General features: G+C 44.8%; 1 protein-coding gene across 1 annotated transcript in view; it reads right to left on the reverse strand.

The window, feature by feature from the left end:
* Positions 1 to 2,657: 2,657 nt before the first annotated feature.
* LOC138266526 (probable cation-transporting ATPase 13A4) overlaps positions 2,658 to 14,135 on the reverse strand; it is a 182,319-nt gene continuing 170,841 nt past the window's right edge. Inside the window, 3 exon segments of the mRNA XM_069215388.1 lie at positions 2,658 to 6,724; positions 8,975 to 9,055; positions 13,313 to 13,401. Of these exon segments, the coding sequence (XP_069071489.1) occupies positions 6,467 to 6,724; positions 8,975 to 9,055; positions 13,313 to 13,401 (428 nt within the window). The 3' untranslated portion in view covers positions 2,658 to 6,466.

The raw sequence follows: 14,135 nt of genomic DNA on the forward strand, positions 1-14,135 counted from the left end.
AATAATGTGTCACAGCTTCTTTCATATAATGTGTTACAGTTTGTTTTATGAAATCACAGTTTTATATAATGCACCAGTTTATTTTTTTATAATGTGTCACATTTTGTTTTATATAATGTGTCATAGTTTGCTTTATATGATGTCACAGTTTTTTATATAGTGTCACAGTTTGCCCCATATAAAGTGTCAGTTTGCTTTATATAAAGTGTCAGTTTGTTTTATATAATGTCAGTTTGTTTTATGTAATGTCACAGTTTTTTATATAATGTGTCACAGTTTGTTTTATATAATGTCACAGTTTGCTTTATATTACATCTCAGTTTGTTTTATATAATGTGTCACTGTTTATTTTTTCTAATGTGTCACAGTTGTCTTATATAACACCACACTTTGTTTTACGTAATGTGTCACAGTTTGTTTAATATAACATCACAGTTTCTTTTATATAATGTGTCAATTTGCTTTCTACTATGTCACAGTTTCTTTATATAATGTGTCAGTTTATTTTAAATAATGTGTCACTGTTTGTTTTATATAATGTCACAGTTTGTTTTATATAATGTCACAGTTTGTTTTATATAATGTGTCACAGCTTGTTTTATATAATGTGTCACAGTTTGTTTTATATAATGTCACAGTTTGTTTTATATAATGTCACAGTTTGTTTTATATAATGTGTCACAGCTTGTTTTATATAATGTGTCACAGTTTGTTTTATAAAGTGTGTCACAGTTTGCTTTATATATTGTGTCACAGTTTGTTTTATATAATGGAGGTGCTGAGTTAGGACAGTGATGACCAGTTTAGGCTCAGTCAGGCCTCCACGTACTGTTTCTCCTAAGAGCTGCATTCTAACAGGCCTTCTGTTGAGGCAATTGTTCTTTAATTTCCAGTACTATAGCAACTCCTAAACTCTAAGGGCCAGATTTATGAAAAGTGGCAAAGGCAGCAAGCCACTTTGCTGTGCTGCACTGGGACACTTGGAAAAGGCAGGAATGTTCCATAGTTAAGGCATACAGCGCATTTCTGTCCTTTTGCCATGCATAGGCGCTGCTTTTGTAGCCTAGCACCAACACAAACACCTTGCACCATGGTGCAAAGGTGTCTGTTTTGAATGCAGGATATTTTTTGTGCAGGAAGAGACACCTTCTTGCACAAAACAATCCTGGGAAACCTGTTCCTCTTTCTTGTGATTATTTGATACAAACCTGCTACGGATCCCCAGCAGGATTCGAGGAGGAGGCAGGGCCTTTGCACACCGACTTCAAAAACTTTGAACAAACTTCTGAATTTCCTCTGGGTCACTGAATTTGACATTGTTTTCAGGAAGCAACCCAAAACTTGTCTTTTCTCCTCCATCTGAGTATACCAGCGGCAGTGCGGTCTTGATATATGGGCAGAGCCGGGCCACCCCTTGTTGTAACTGTTTGTGCTTTACAAATTCTAATAATTCATTCATTCATTCATTCATTTAGATGCAAAGACTTTGAAACATCGATGTCTGTATTGTATGTTGTACTGTAGCCAAGACTCTGAAGGCTGCAGAAACCCTTGGGAGAGCTTAGACATATTAAAGTTTTGGGCTTCATTTAGAAGGATGTAGGATAACAAGGAATAGCCCAAACACTGGTGAAAGTCCCACTTGCCACGCTTTCATTCCCTTGTCTCATTTAAGTGTGGGTTAAATGTTGTGTTACCTGCAGCCAGCCCCTGGCTGCTTCCCCCAGTGGAAAGACCTTGTCAGACGTCTCTTCACTCCAAAACTGCTGGATCAATAGTATTTGAAGGGTTATCCCATTTGGGCTTCTGACCCTCCCCTTGATGGACAACCCCATTATAAGTGAGGGTTTTGTATGGCGAGACCAGTAATAATGCTAGCATTTTAAGATATATCTCAAGGTATGAGTATGCAATAGCCTGAGGTGTGAATTTGAGAGAGTGAACCTTCTGGAGGCACATCTGAGTTTGGAATCCATGAGGCAGATCTCAGGGTGTGGGATAGTTTGAGGTGAGTCCCAGACTGTGACCTTCTCTCCGGTGGAGCTAAATGTGTGGGATGCATAAGGCCAGTTCCTAGGTGAGACTGATGCGGTACTCACAGCGCAAGATTCTTGTGGATCGGATTCTATGAGATAGTGAAAGATCTGAAAGTGTGAAATTGGCTTGCGGCAGCAGCTGAGTGTGATGTTGTTCACAGCAGGTGTGAGAGTACAGGGTTATTCACAACAGACTCCAGAGTGTGTGACTGCTGGAAGTGCCTCTAAGAGTGTAGACATATTAGGCAGATTCCACATGAGCTATTGAGACACACCTGATAATATGAGCCTTAAACAGATCTGAGCTAGACAGAGAGATCTGACCCTATGAAATTTGTCAGGAGCCCTTTTAGAGGCCACAGGACATGCAGGGGCTACTGGGTCAAACCATGAGGATTGAGCCCTTTTACCCCTGATTTCCTGGGGCCCGGTCTACTTTGGGTCCTGAGCACCTGGGCCAAGTACCCCTTCTGTACTTGACTCTCAGTAGTTGCAGGGGTCCAGCAGCCTGAGGCTTTTCGAGAGCGAGGAGAAGAGGTGAACACAGATTCACAACTCAAAATACATTCAGTAGCAGAAATAAATGATTGTCCAAATATTTGTTTTTATGAAAAAGTAGTATTTATATATAAATATGAAGTGAAGTTCAGCATACACAAATGATAGATACATGCCATATAATAGTGTTTGATAGGCAGGTCCCTGAGCCCCACTTCCCTCTCCCTGATGTTAGTGGTCATTACCCATTCATGTTAGCCAACATTCTGGTTAGGTCCAGCTAGAGATATGAGCCATAGAAGTACCACTGCAACTCTCTAAAAATTCAAATGTGTCCCTGCTCCCACGGTGCTACAAGGCAGAATAGGTTCCACTGGGCACTTGAGCCCCATTATCAGAGATGTTTTAAGGCACGGGCGAAGTGGGCTCTGGCCCAGGGCCTCAGACTTTCAGGGGCCCCCGTATAGAGCCAGCTCTGTACTGTAGAGAGTCTTGTCTGAATCATTTTTAACCAGATTGTTTTAAATACTCTTTTTGTTTCATTTAGTTTTAACATGGGTGATGTGTGAGAGTCTATTACAGACATTTTGCAGACATATATTGTGTTTATATTTCATGCAACATCCATGAAAAAGTTTCTTTTAACTCAAAATAGGACCTCACATATGAGAAACGGGAGGGGTCACATAGATTATTAGCAGTAATGTAAGAGAGCTGCTGATGTGTTATAATATTCAAACCATATGTCACTGTCTCTGAATAGTATATGTAAACACATATAGAATTTAGAAGAGTATGCCTGTACACTGTCAGTGACTGGGCCAAAGAGGATATGAAAGTGGTTAAATTGTATCATAAATTCAAAGCTGTTCTGAACAGAGGCCCCCAAAATACCTTTGGCAGAGGTCCCACAAAATCCTTAAGATGTCCCTGCCTATGATCAGTCTTACCTGCTCCCTCAGAGTTTCTCCGTCAAAGTCCCAGAATCGACACCAGGGGTCCAGACTTCACTGCAGCCGGGGGGCTCAGGGCAGAGGAACACAGATTGTGGTTTTCTATATGACTGCTGTGATAGTTTCAGAAAGTTTAAGCTAGATCTCTAAGTGTGAGACTGTAGGAAGTAGACTGCAGGTGGGTGAATATGGTTGAGTGGACCTCTGAGTACTGGACTGATGGAGGTTGGGGTCAGTGACATGTTTTCTGGATTTTTCTTCAGAACATGGCACAGGAATAGGCTTTCTGGACACACTGGCACTAAGGATGTTGCCAATGTGTCAAGCTGAGACAGCAAAACTATTTTTATAAGGTCCCTGCTTATAATTACATGGCACCCAGCCCCCCTAGGGGCACATAGGGCACACCTTAAAGATGACATATATGTAAAAATAAGGTAGTTTAAGACTTTGGAACTACTTTTAATGCCAAGGTCGAATTTGCATGTAACTTTAATTTAAAAGCAGCCAACAAGGCAGGCCTGCCTTTGAAATGACACTGGGCACCTCACCAGTGCACCTATGGGTGCACTACCTATGGTAGGGCCCTAAACCTACATGACCTCCCATATACTAAGGACTTATAGGTAGGTTATTTTTTCCAATTATACTTAGCCTAATTGGCACTTCCACTTTACCCAGAGCACTGGCCCTGGTACTGGTAGGCAGTATCCAGGGCACAGCCAAGAGTCAGTAGCCAACAGTATCTGTCCAAAAAGTTTGGGGGTGACCAGGGCAAAAAGGAAGACTTTCCTACAGTGACATAGTGATAAAATTATAAAAATGGTTTTATGTCAATATTTACAATTCCACCCTTGTATATTGGGCTAATTAAAATGATCTTAGAAGGTGCCTGATTTGAAGTTTAAAGATGGTCTATACCCTTGTACTATGACTGGACAAAGAAGCAATTTTCAGTAAAATCACAGTCTGCACTGGCACGCAGGCATCTAGTATCACTGAAAAAAGAAGGAATATCTCTCCCAGTAGCCTTTACAAATAGCTAGTGGTACAGTTCTGTGGAAGGGGCCCTATTTATGAGTGTGTAATGCAACGCAGCACCTTGACGCACTGCGTTACAAGGAAAGGACAGGAATCGCCATGTTTATTGCAATATTCCTGTCCTTTACACATGCCCTGGCACCCTTTCGACAGCTTTGAGCTGACTTAGGCACCTTTGCACCATGGTTGCATTCAGGGACACCTTCTTGCACAAAATAAATCCTGAGAGGCAAATTCCTCTTTCTGTGTGTGCTTCAGAATGTAGCGCACATAGAAGGAGGAAGTAACCTGGAGAAATAAATATATTTCTCCTTGTTATGCCTCCCCTGAGAATGTGTATCTTTTTGGTGCATTTCCAGGTCTACCACTTCTGCTAAATCTAGGAATGAGTCAAAAACCATGGGAGTGGCATGGGAACACCCACGCAATGCCCATTGGAACGCCTTCCCAGAGCTTAATAAGGCAACACATTGATTTGGGAGGCATTGCTTTGCTCCAGATTTATAAAGCCAGTGCTCGGGCCACTTGGGGGGGGGTCCCTGCACTGCCCAATACCTTGTTGTGATCAGTGCAGGGGCCCCTGCCAGTACCCCGGGCAGACAGTGTTCATTCTGAGGGTGCTGTATGCAACAGCATTAAACTCTTCTCCAAGGGAGCCATGGTCAATGCTGCCTCACTGTTTTCACCGGGCTGACCTGCGGAAACGCTGAAATACAACGGGGGTGAGGCCGCCACATTGATGGCTGCCTCACCACTGCCATATTGGGGTTGTTATGGTTCAAACACCCAACTCATAATCAGCTCCTTCAATCCATTTTGCAGAACCGAGTCTTTTGTTTAAAAGGAATGTACGAGAAGCAGAGGTATCTGCTTCCATGAAATTGTGTCCACTACTTAAACAGTCACAAAATCAGAGAGTTAGATGCACACATAATAACATGAATATATTCACCTAGACTTAATTATCACTTTGGATATTTATCGATGTCATTATTCATTCTGTTGTGTATTTTATCCTTTCTATCTGACAAAGATATCAAATTTATTTAAGAAGAGGGAAACCTAAAATGGAAAAAATCATATTTGTAAGATCAGAGTGTGGGGTTGTTTGAGGAAGATCTGAGGAGTGTTTGAAGTTGAACTAAGAGAATTACATTGTTTGAGATGCTCCCTAGCTACTTGATTTTATGTAAGCACCATTATGGTAGTCCACTGGCCAATGAGATACAACAAATTTCAGGGTCATGCTTCTGAATGGATTAGTGAAGACAGTGGCCATTTCACAGGAGTATTCAGTCATGGGACATAAAAGATGAAGATATGGCAAGAGCCAGGCACACTATACTCATCTCCCATCCGCAGATGGCTTTTCACGTGAACTAATTTGTGCTTAAACATATTTTAATTTGTTTCTAATTATGGTGGCTGATTTGACCAAATGAGAAAGTCTTAAGATAGAAGCATCAGTTTGAAGATTTCACTGCATCAATCACTGGTGACAAGAATGTACCTTGAAAAAAACAAAATTATCTCTTCTCAGTTGATGCAAAAATCACACAAAGAGATATCAATATACCAGGTGATTACTTGCACTCAACACCCATCCATGACACATACCTGAACATATCCAAGTGTTAGCACCAATTATGTTAATGTCTAGAGACAGAGGGGTTTTCAGAACTCAAAATTAAGAGAAAAAGATTAAAACAATGTGAAATCTTCCAGTTCTGCATCTAATCCTACTTTAAAAACTATAGGTTACATTTATGAGCCCACCGTAGTAAAATAATAAATCCTAACCACAATTTGTAAAGAGGGAAAACCATATTCTGCGTCTCCGCAAAGGTATGCATTTCTTCATCACATTTGTTGTTCACTCCTTCAGCAGTCACTAACGCAAGGACAATTGTCCACCCGTGTAGAGACAACTAGCTTGTGTTAAGATGCAGGAAGCATGTGGTGGTTCCAGCCTTGGGCTTTCGTTGTGTCATTGTTGTTGAAGGCAGGATTGCTGTGAACTTCCATATTACAGTTCATGTCCTTGCTGCAGGGGTCTCGGTACTCTACTCTCTTTACCGGAGGCCACTCGGGATCAGCATCCAGGGTAATGCGCATCTTTTTGTAATTACTGCCCGGCTTCATCCTGAATACCTTTTTCAGCCACTGCCAGAGCTTCCGGTTGTCAAGTATCACATCCTGAAAAGAAGGCACATTTGTGATGTTAGAGAGCCCTTGTCTTGTTGGTACTGTTGTAGTGATCTAATCTCAAATGATCTGGATGCAGGTAGCACCTTGAGTAAATTGCAACACAGATCTGTGATGCTGTAGCTGTCCAGAAAACAATACACCATGTTGACACTAAAAAAAGACTGCTCTTAAAATGGCATCTTCACCGCTACCTCCCACATGACACTCTGATCCACACAGTGAGCTTTGATTCTTTTCTGCACCCCACCACCTTTTTACTTTGGGGGCTCTTCATTTATCTAAACAGCGGGCGGTGACAGGACTTGGTTAAAAATGGCACAAATCTCAACCACCCACCTCTCTGTTTTTCACCCTCATTTAAAAAGTGGACAAACAGGATGTGCAGAAAATGATGTTACGATTTCTTCCCAATTTAGCCATTTGGGTCCACTACCATTGACGTCTGCAGCATCTCCAAGTGAAACTCTAATGTATGTCACTGCTGTCTTGTGCGGAATCACAGAAAACCTCTACCCAGACTGGGAGAAAATACCCATCATGTCAGGAGCACGTCTTCTTTACCTGCTGGTAGTGTCCCCATTTTTTTGTACATTTTAGGGCACAGATATGTGCTAACAATTTTTGCACACTGTGTGGACATTGTTTGAAGCAGAGTGATGAAGTGCGACCATTGAGGTGGCCTGTGAGACACTGGTAAGAGAAGCCTGGTGTAAAAAAGACCAGCACAGTTCTGGGAAATCATAAATTTGTGAACCATCCTGCAACAGACTATCTAAGGTAATCTTCTGCCAGACTGGTTATTGGGTAGTTAGGGGAAATTAGGTGGAATGAGGTGCTTATCCTGGGTAGCACATGGTGGATGCATCTGGTAAGGAGGAAGGGCACAGATGCAGGAACCTCAACTATAATGAGGTGCTTATCCTGGGTGGTATATGGTGGATGGATCTGAGAAGGAATGTTTTTCCCTGCTTCTGGTGGAATAAACGCTGCTGTTAAGGCACCTGGAAAGTTGATGTAAGAAATGGTCAAGCTTCCAGAAGTACACCAAGGCTTGGGCTTCACAAGCTCACATGCAGAGAAGGAGCTCTTCAGGGCATCCGTGATGGTTGCTGATGCTGTGTCTGCAGTGAACACACCTGACAGAACTTCTTTAGAAGGGTTAGGAGGTGGGCATCAGTTGCCAGAGGGTGGGAGGTGGACTGGGGTTGGCAGAGGATAGCAGGTGGGCAGTGGTTGTCATAGGGTGGAAGGTGGACAGTGGTTGATTTATAAGACATGGAGCTCTGGAGCAGAGGACATCCTGAGGGGTCAGATTCAGGAACGTGACGCACACAAGTGGTGTCAACGTCAAAGACATACACTATTTTTGTAAGATGATTCTCATGCAAAATTTTAATTGTGTGTTGGGGGTGTTGAAAATATTATATTGCAGGTGAAAGTTGCCACCCCCACAAAATTTTGCCGGGAATTCTCTAAAAAATGTCACAGTGCCAAGAGGTAAAATGCCATGAAGCCATTTTCACTCTCCTTTCAGATAGGCCTCATATTTATCATTACAATCACACAGCTCAGAAAGTTATCTTGCTGTGCTGCACGCACTGCGTGATAGCGAAAGGGCAGGAATGCGTCATAGTTAACACTATACGGTGCATTCCTGGCTTTTCCCTGCGCTGGTGCACTATGCACTTCCTAAGGCCAACACAGGCACCCCTACACCATGGTGCAAGGGTGCCTGCGTTGTAAGCAGGATTGTTTTTGTGCAGGAAGGGACAATGCCCTGAGGCATATTCGCCTTGTATATGTTCTGTGGAATGCAGCACACATAGCAAGAGGAAGTAAAGAAGAGAAATAAAGATATTTCTCCTCGTTATGCCTCGCTTGGGGAGGCATCGTTTTTTGACATATTCCAGGGCTACCAGCAATGGTAAATCTGGATATGCTCCCAAATCCATGGGAACACCCACGTTCCACCCATGGAATCCCTTCCCCGGTCTGAGTAACGCAAAGCAGCGATATGCGCTGCATTGCATTACTCTAGATTTAGCAGAACACGCATGGCCATGCAAGGTGGCCTTGAGTGGCTTGATAAATCTGATGTAAGACTTGCATTGTTTTTGCACCATGTTAGGTGGTGCAAGAGTGCCACAACTCTTTCATAAATATTTCCCTATCTTTCTAATTTAATTCCTTACCCATAAACCTTTTATTAGCATTTCAATTTGCTGATAATCTTCTTACCTCAACGAAAGACAGCACGAGAAAGCAGATAATCAAAAGGATGAAGATGTGCACCCGCCATAGCACTGGAAGACAGACGAGCTGAGGTGGCAGAAGGGAAGCACATTACATGGATGTGACTTAAACATTACCATATGTGTTCAATACTTCATTCATTGCTGGTGAAGGACTATCAGCACCAAGAAAAGAACACATGAAATGAACAACAGACAGAAGAAACATTGGAATCATTAGATTCTGGTCCTTGAAGTTCTGAATATAATAGATTGTCACTGAAGGTGCCAGTTTGAAGTAAAAGTCAATACTGGGTGATCTAATAACAGGTGGCAGGGGAGAGCTCTATATTCTTATGCATGAAGGAAATTAACTCTGTTCCAGTGTGATTGCTGTGAGTCGGAGTGAAGCTGGCACTGCAGCTGTCTGAACTGTGCTGTACTTGCTTTGTGTTAAAGTGAAGCTTGCTCTGCTGCCTCTTGGATTGTGCTGTGCTGCTTTGCATCAGTCGGGCTTGACTGCAGTTTCCTTTGCTATAGTTGTTCTGTGTCATGGGAGGTTACATTCTTAGTTCATGTACTGTGCTGTGTTTGCTGCATGTACTGAGCTGTGCTTGTTTTGTGTCAGAGTGAAGCTTGACTGCTGCTCCCTTTGATGTAGTTATTGTGTCATGGGAGGTTACATTGTTGCTGCATTACCTTCTTACCTTGTTTGGTTTGTGTAAGGCTGCGTTACTGCTTTCAAGTGTTTCCATGCTGTATCTTGCACTGCTCCCCCCATGCTGATCTTGATACATACATGTCTGTAGTGGAAGCTTGGCCCAGGGTTGCACATCTAGTCCCAGGGTAGAGTCTGAGTGAAGCTTCCACCACCATGCTGTGCTGCCCTATGCCAAAGTGAAACAGCAGGAATGCACAGCATTTATGGAATATGGTGCATTCCTGTCCTTTCCAACTGCGCTGGTGCCATTTCGGTAGCCTAGCACCCTTGCACCATGGTGCTAGAGTGCCTGTTTTGTCAGAAGTATTGTTTTTGTGCAGGAAGGGGGACCTTCCTGCACAGAAACAATCCATGGAGGTGTTTCCACTTTCTTTTCCACTTACCCACGCCCTTGTCTCTACAGACTACATCCTCCTCGGCGACCTGAATTTCACCTCGAGAACGCCAACGACAGCAACTCCCACCGCCCTGCTCAACAACCTCGCCAACCTCGGTCTCAAACAACTTGTCACGATGCCCACCCACTCTGTCGGCCACACGCTCGACCCCGTCTTCTCCACCAGTAGTCACGTCACCTTCAGCCACACCATCGAACTCCCCAACAGCCGCACCAGGACTAAGGCCATCTGGTTCACCACCGACCTTCAGGCCTCCAAGTGGGAGTGCCGGTAAATCGAGAAGAAGTGCGCCACGAACAAACAGAGAGCAACCACACCACCCTCAAAATTGCCATCCGCAAGCACCACCAGCTCATCCCCAGGTCCTGCTCCACGGACATCCACGACAGCTTCAATACCTCGACTCCCACGACCACCGCTGCCACCACAAACCCCGACGCACCGGACCCCAGTCACACCAACCTCTTGCTCTCCTGGACCCATATCAACGACGAGGATACCACCAAAACCATGAGCACCATCCACTCCGGCTCACCCTCTGAACCCTGCCCCCACCATGTCTTCAACAAAGCAAGCTCCATCATCGCCCCCCAACTCCGTATGATCGCCAACAGCTCCTTCAAGACCGCCACCTTCCCAGAAAGCTGGAAGCACGCCGAAGTCAACGCCCTGCTGAAGAAACCCAAAACAGACCCAAGTGATCTCAAGAACTACTGGCCCATCTCCCTCCTCCTCTTCCCGGCGAAGGTCATCGAAGAGATCGTCAACGGCCAACTGACCCCCTTCCTTGAAGATAGCAACACGTTGGACACTTCTCAATTCAGTTTTCGTAGCAACCACAGCACCGAAACTGCCCTCATCACCGCAGCCGACGACATTAGGACCATGCGCGACAAAGGCGAAACTGCGGCCCTTATCCTCCTAGACCTCTCGACTTCCTTCAACACCGTCTGCCACCACACACTTCGCACACCCCTCCACGACGCAGGGATCTACCACAAAGCCCTGGAATGGATCTCATCCTTCCTATCCGGCAGAACCCAAAGAGTCAGGCTCCCTTGCTTCCTCTCTGAAGCCACCAAGACCATCTGCGGCATTCCCCAAGGATCCTCACTCATACCGACCCTTTTTAACATCTACATGGCACCGCTCGCCAACATCGTTGGATCCTACAACCTCAACATCATCTCCTACACCGACGACAACCAGCTGATCCTCTCACTCACCAAAGACCCCACCACTGCCAAAAACAACCTCCACGACGGATTAAACGCCATTGCCAACTGGATGGAGAGCAGCCGCCTGAAACTGAACTCAGACAAGATGGAGCTCCTCATCCTCAGCTTCAACCTCTCCACATGGGACGACTCCTGGTGGCCAGCTACCCTAGGAACTGCACAGATGCCCACCAACCACGTACGCAACTTGGGATTCATTCTATACTCATCGCTCACCATGACCCAGCAAGTCAATGTAGTCTTGTCTTCCTGCTTCAACACCCTCCGCAAGATCTTCAGGTGGATCCCCACCAAAATCAGAAGGACGGTCACCCAGGCCCTCGTCAGCAGCAGACTGGACTACGGCAATGCTCTCTACGTAGGAACTACGGCCAAGCTCCAGAAAAAACTGAAACGTATACAAAACGCCTCCGCACGCCTCATCCTCGACATCCCATGCCACAACCACATCTCAGCCCACCTGAGAGATCTACACTGGCTCTCCGTCAACAAGAGGATCACCTTCAAGCGCCTCACCCATGCTCACAGAAACCTCCACAACGCCTGCCCTGCTTACCTCAACGAGCGACTCATCTTCTATACTCCCAACCGTCAACTCCGCTCCGCCAATCTCGCCCTCGCCACCGTCCCTCGCATCCACCGAACTACAGCCGGCGGCAGATCGTTCTCCACCTCGCCGCCAAGACCTGGAACTCCCTCCCCGTCCACCTACATCAGACCCAGGACCTGCTGACCTTCAGGAAACGCATCAAGACCTGGCTGTTTGAGCAGTAGCACCCCCCCATGCTCCTCCCTCACTCAGCGCCTTGAGACCGTAGTGGGTGAGTAGCGCGCTTTACAAATGACTGATTGATTGATGTGTGTGCTGCATTCTGCAGCGCACATAGAAAAAGGAAAAACCAAGGAGAAATAAAAATAGTCCTCCTCGTTATGCCTCACCTTGGGAGGTGTAAAGTTTTGCTATATCCTCAGGTTAATAGGCTTTCGTAAATCTGGGTTAGCATCGAAATCTGTGGGTGTTGCGTAACAAAAACCACAGCAACACCCATGGGACACCTCCCTGGTGCAGAGTAAGGCAATGCAGCGATTTGCGCTGCTTTGCCTTACTCCATATCTATGAGGCCATTCAAAGCCATGCAAAGTGGCTTTGTGTGGACTTATAGATGTGGTTGAGAGGTTTGCGCCGCCGCTGCGTCACAAAAAGTGACGCAACGGCTGTGCAAGCTTCTCATTTTTGTGCCCCTTTGTGTAGATTGTCCAATAATCTTCAAATCCTTTAGAGATTGGTTCTGCAGAGGTTCTGCAGATCAAACTGTTTGGAAAATGAACCCCACTGCTGCAGGAACATCTTTTCCATTTGTCCAGTGGGGCTTCTGTGAATCGTCAGGGGGTACAAGTCTTCTGACTCGATAGCAGCAACTGAACAATTGTGTTGGATTGGACTGCCAGTGTGGAACTCTAGGCACTGAAGCCAACAGCATGAAGCGTATCAGGGACCTTATAAGGTGAGCATCCCCTGAACCCAAGGAGAACAAGGTGGAAGTCATATTTTTGGAGGGTTCATCAAAAACATGATGGACACAGTATTTTTTAAATGGATGAGGGACACCCATCTAAAAAGGTGGATATCATAAGGGGCTGACTCAGGGCCACACTGTGTATATTGTTGTAAATGTCTCAGCTGACAGCAAAGTGCTAAGGCAGACGAAGAAGATAGTGTTTAATAATTCCTGCCTGATTTACAATAATACACATTTTGTTTCCAAAGTTCAGATGTACAGGAGGCAGAGTGATCTACTGGAGGGTGAGGCTGAAGACAGTTCCCTACATCTCAGGCCTCTTTCCTCCCCCCTCGACCTGGTACTTTAGGGAGACATATGGGCTTAAGTACATTCTCCTCCACCACAAACACCAGGGCACTTCCTTATTCCAAGTGAAACATTATTATTAAGATTTGAGATTTTGATTTATCTGTTTGCCATACATACCTCAAGGGCTCCGTAGAGGCCCGGGATGTCCGCAAAAATAAAGAAGACAGTCATAGCAACCTCAAGGGCCAGCACAGTGACAAAGAAGTCTGAAAGGCACAATCAACACATCAGTATATTGTTCATTGAACATGAAAACATCAGGACAACTCATGACCCTTTGAATCATTTCTCTCACTTTGATGAATAGTATAGCATTTTTAGGTGGTACACTATTACTAAATGTGCATCAACACTTTCCCTTGTGTTAGGTTAACCTTAATAGTTTAACAAACTGTGCCAAATGGTAATAGAGTTGTGTTGACCTGGGCCAGTGAGTTGTGATGGTGTCATACAAAGGATGAAGGGGGTAGCTTGAGAAGAACAGGTGTCTGATTTGGGGGCAGAGAGTGCAGTGCCATTTGATTTGTGTTTACAAGGCTGGGGGCTGCAGTTCTTTATATGATAATGACAACCATTCAAAAGTGACAGGGCCAATAAAGGAAATCACTTTAACACCAACTGAAGGAACTACTTAGGATGACTTTCCTCAAGGTCGCTAAAAAATGGGTATGATTTGAGCTCTGAAAACTTTCCCCTGTTGCAGTCTCAGCAGCTCTAAGGACCTGTAGCATAGGTCATAGGATGGGCCCTGGAGGTGGTCAGAGTATCCTTCCATTAGCAGTGGTGACGGTAAATTTCAACACCACCTTCACTTTACGAGATTTCACTGTTTACCCAACCATTTTTCATACGTGGGAAGAGACAGGTTACAGATGGGCATAAAGCACAGGACAAACGCTAACAATCCACCCAAAGCCAGTCTTTGTTGCAGATCACAGCA

Source organism: Pleurodeles waltl, chromosome 11, assembly GCF_031143425.1.
Source record: "Pleurodeles waltl isolate 20211129_DDA chromosome 11, aPleWal1.hap1.20221129, whole genome shotgun sequence".
NCBI classification, from domain to species: Eukaryota; Metazoa; Chordata; class Amphibia; order Caudata; family Salamandridae; genus Pleurodeles; species Pleurodeles waltl.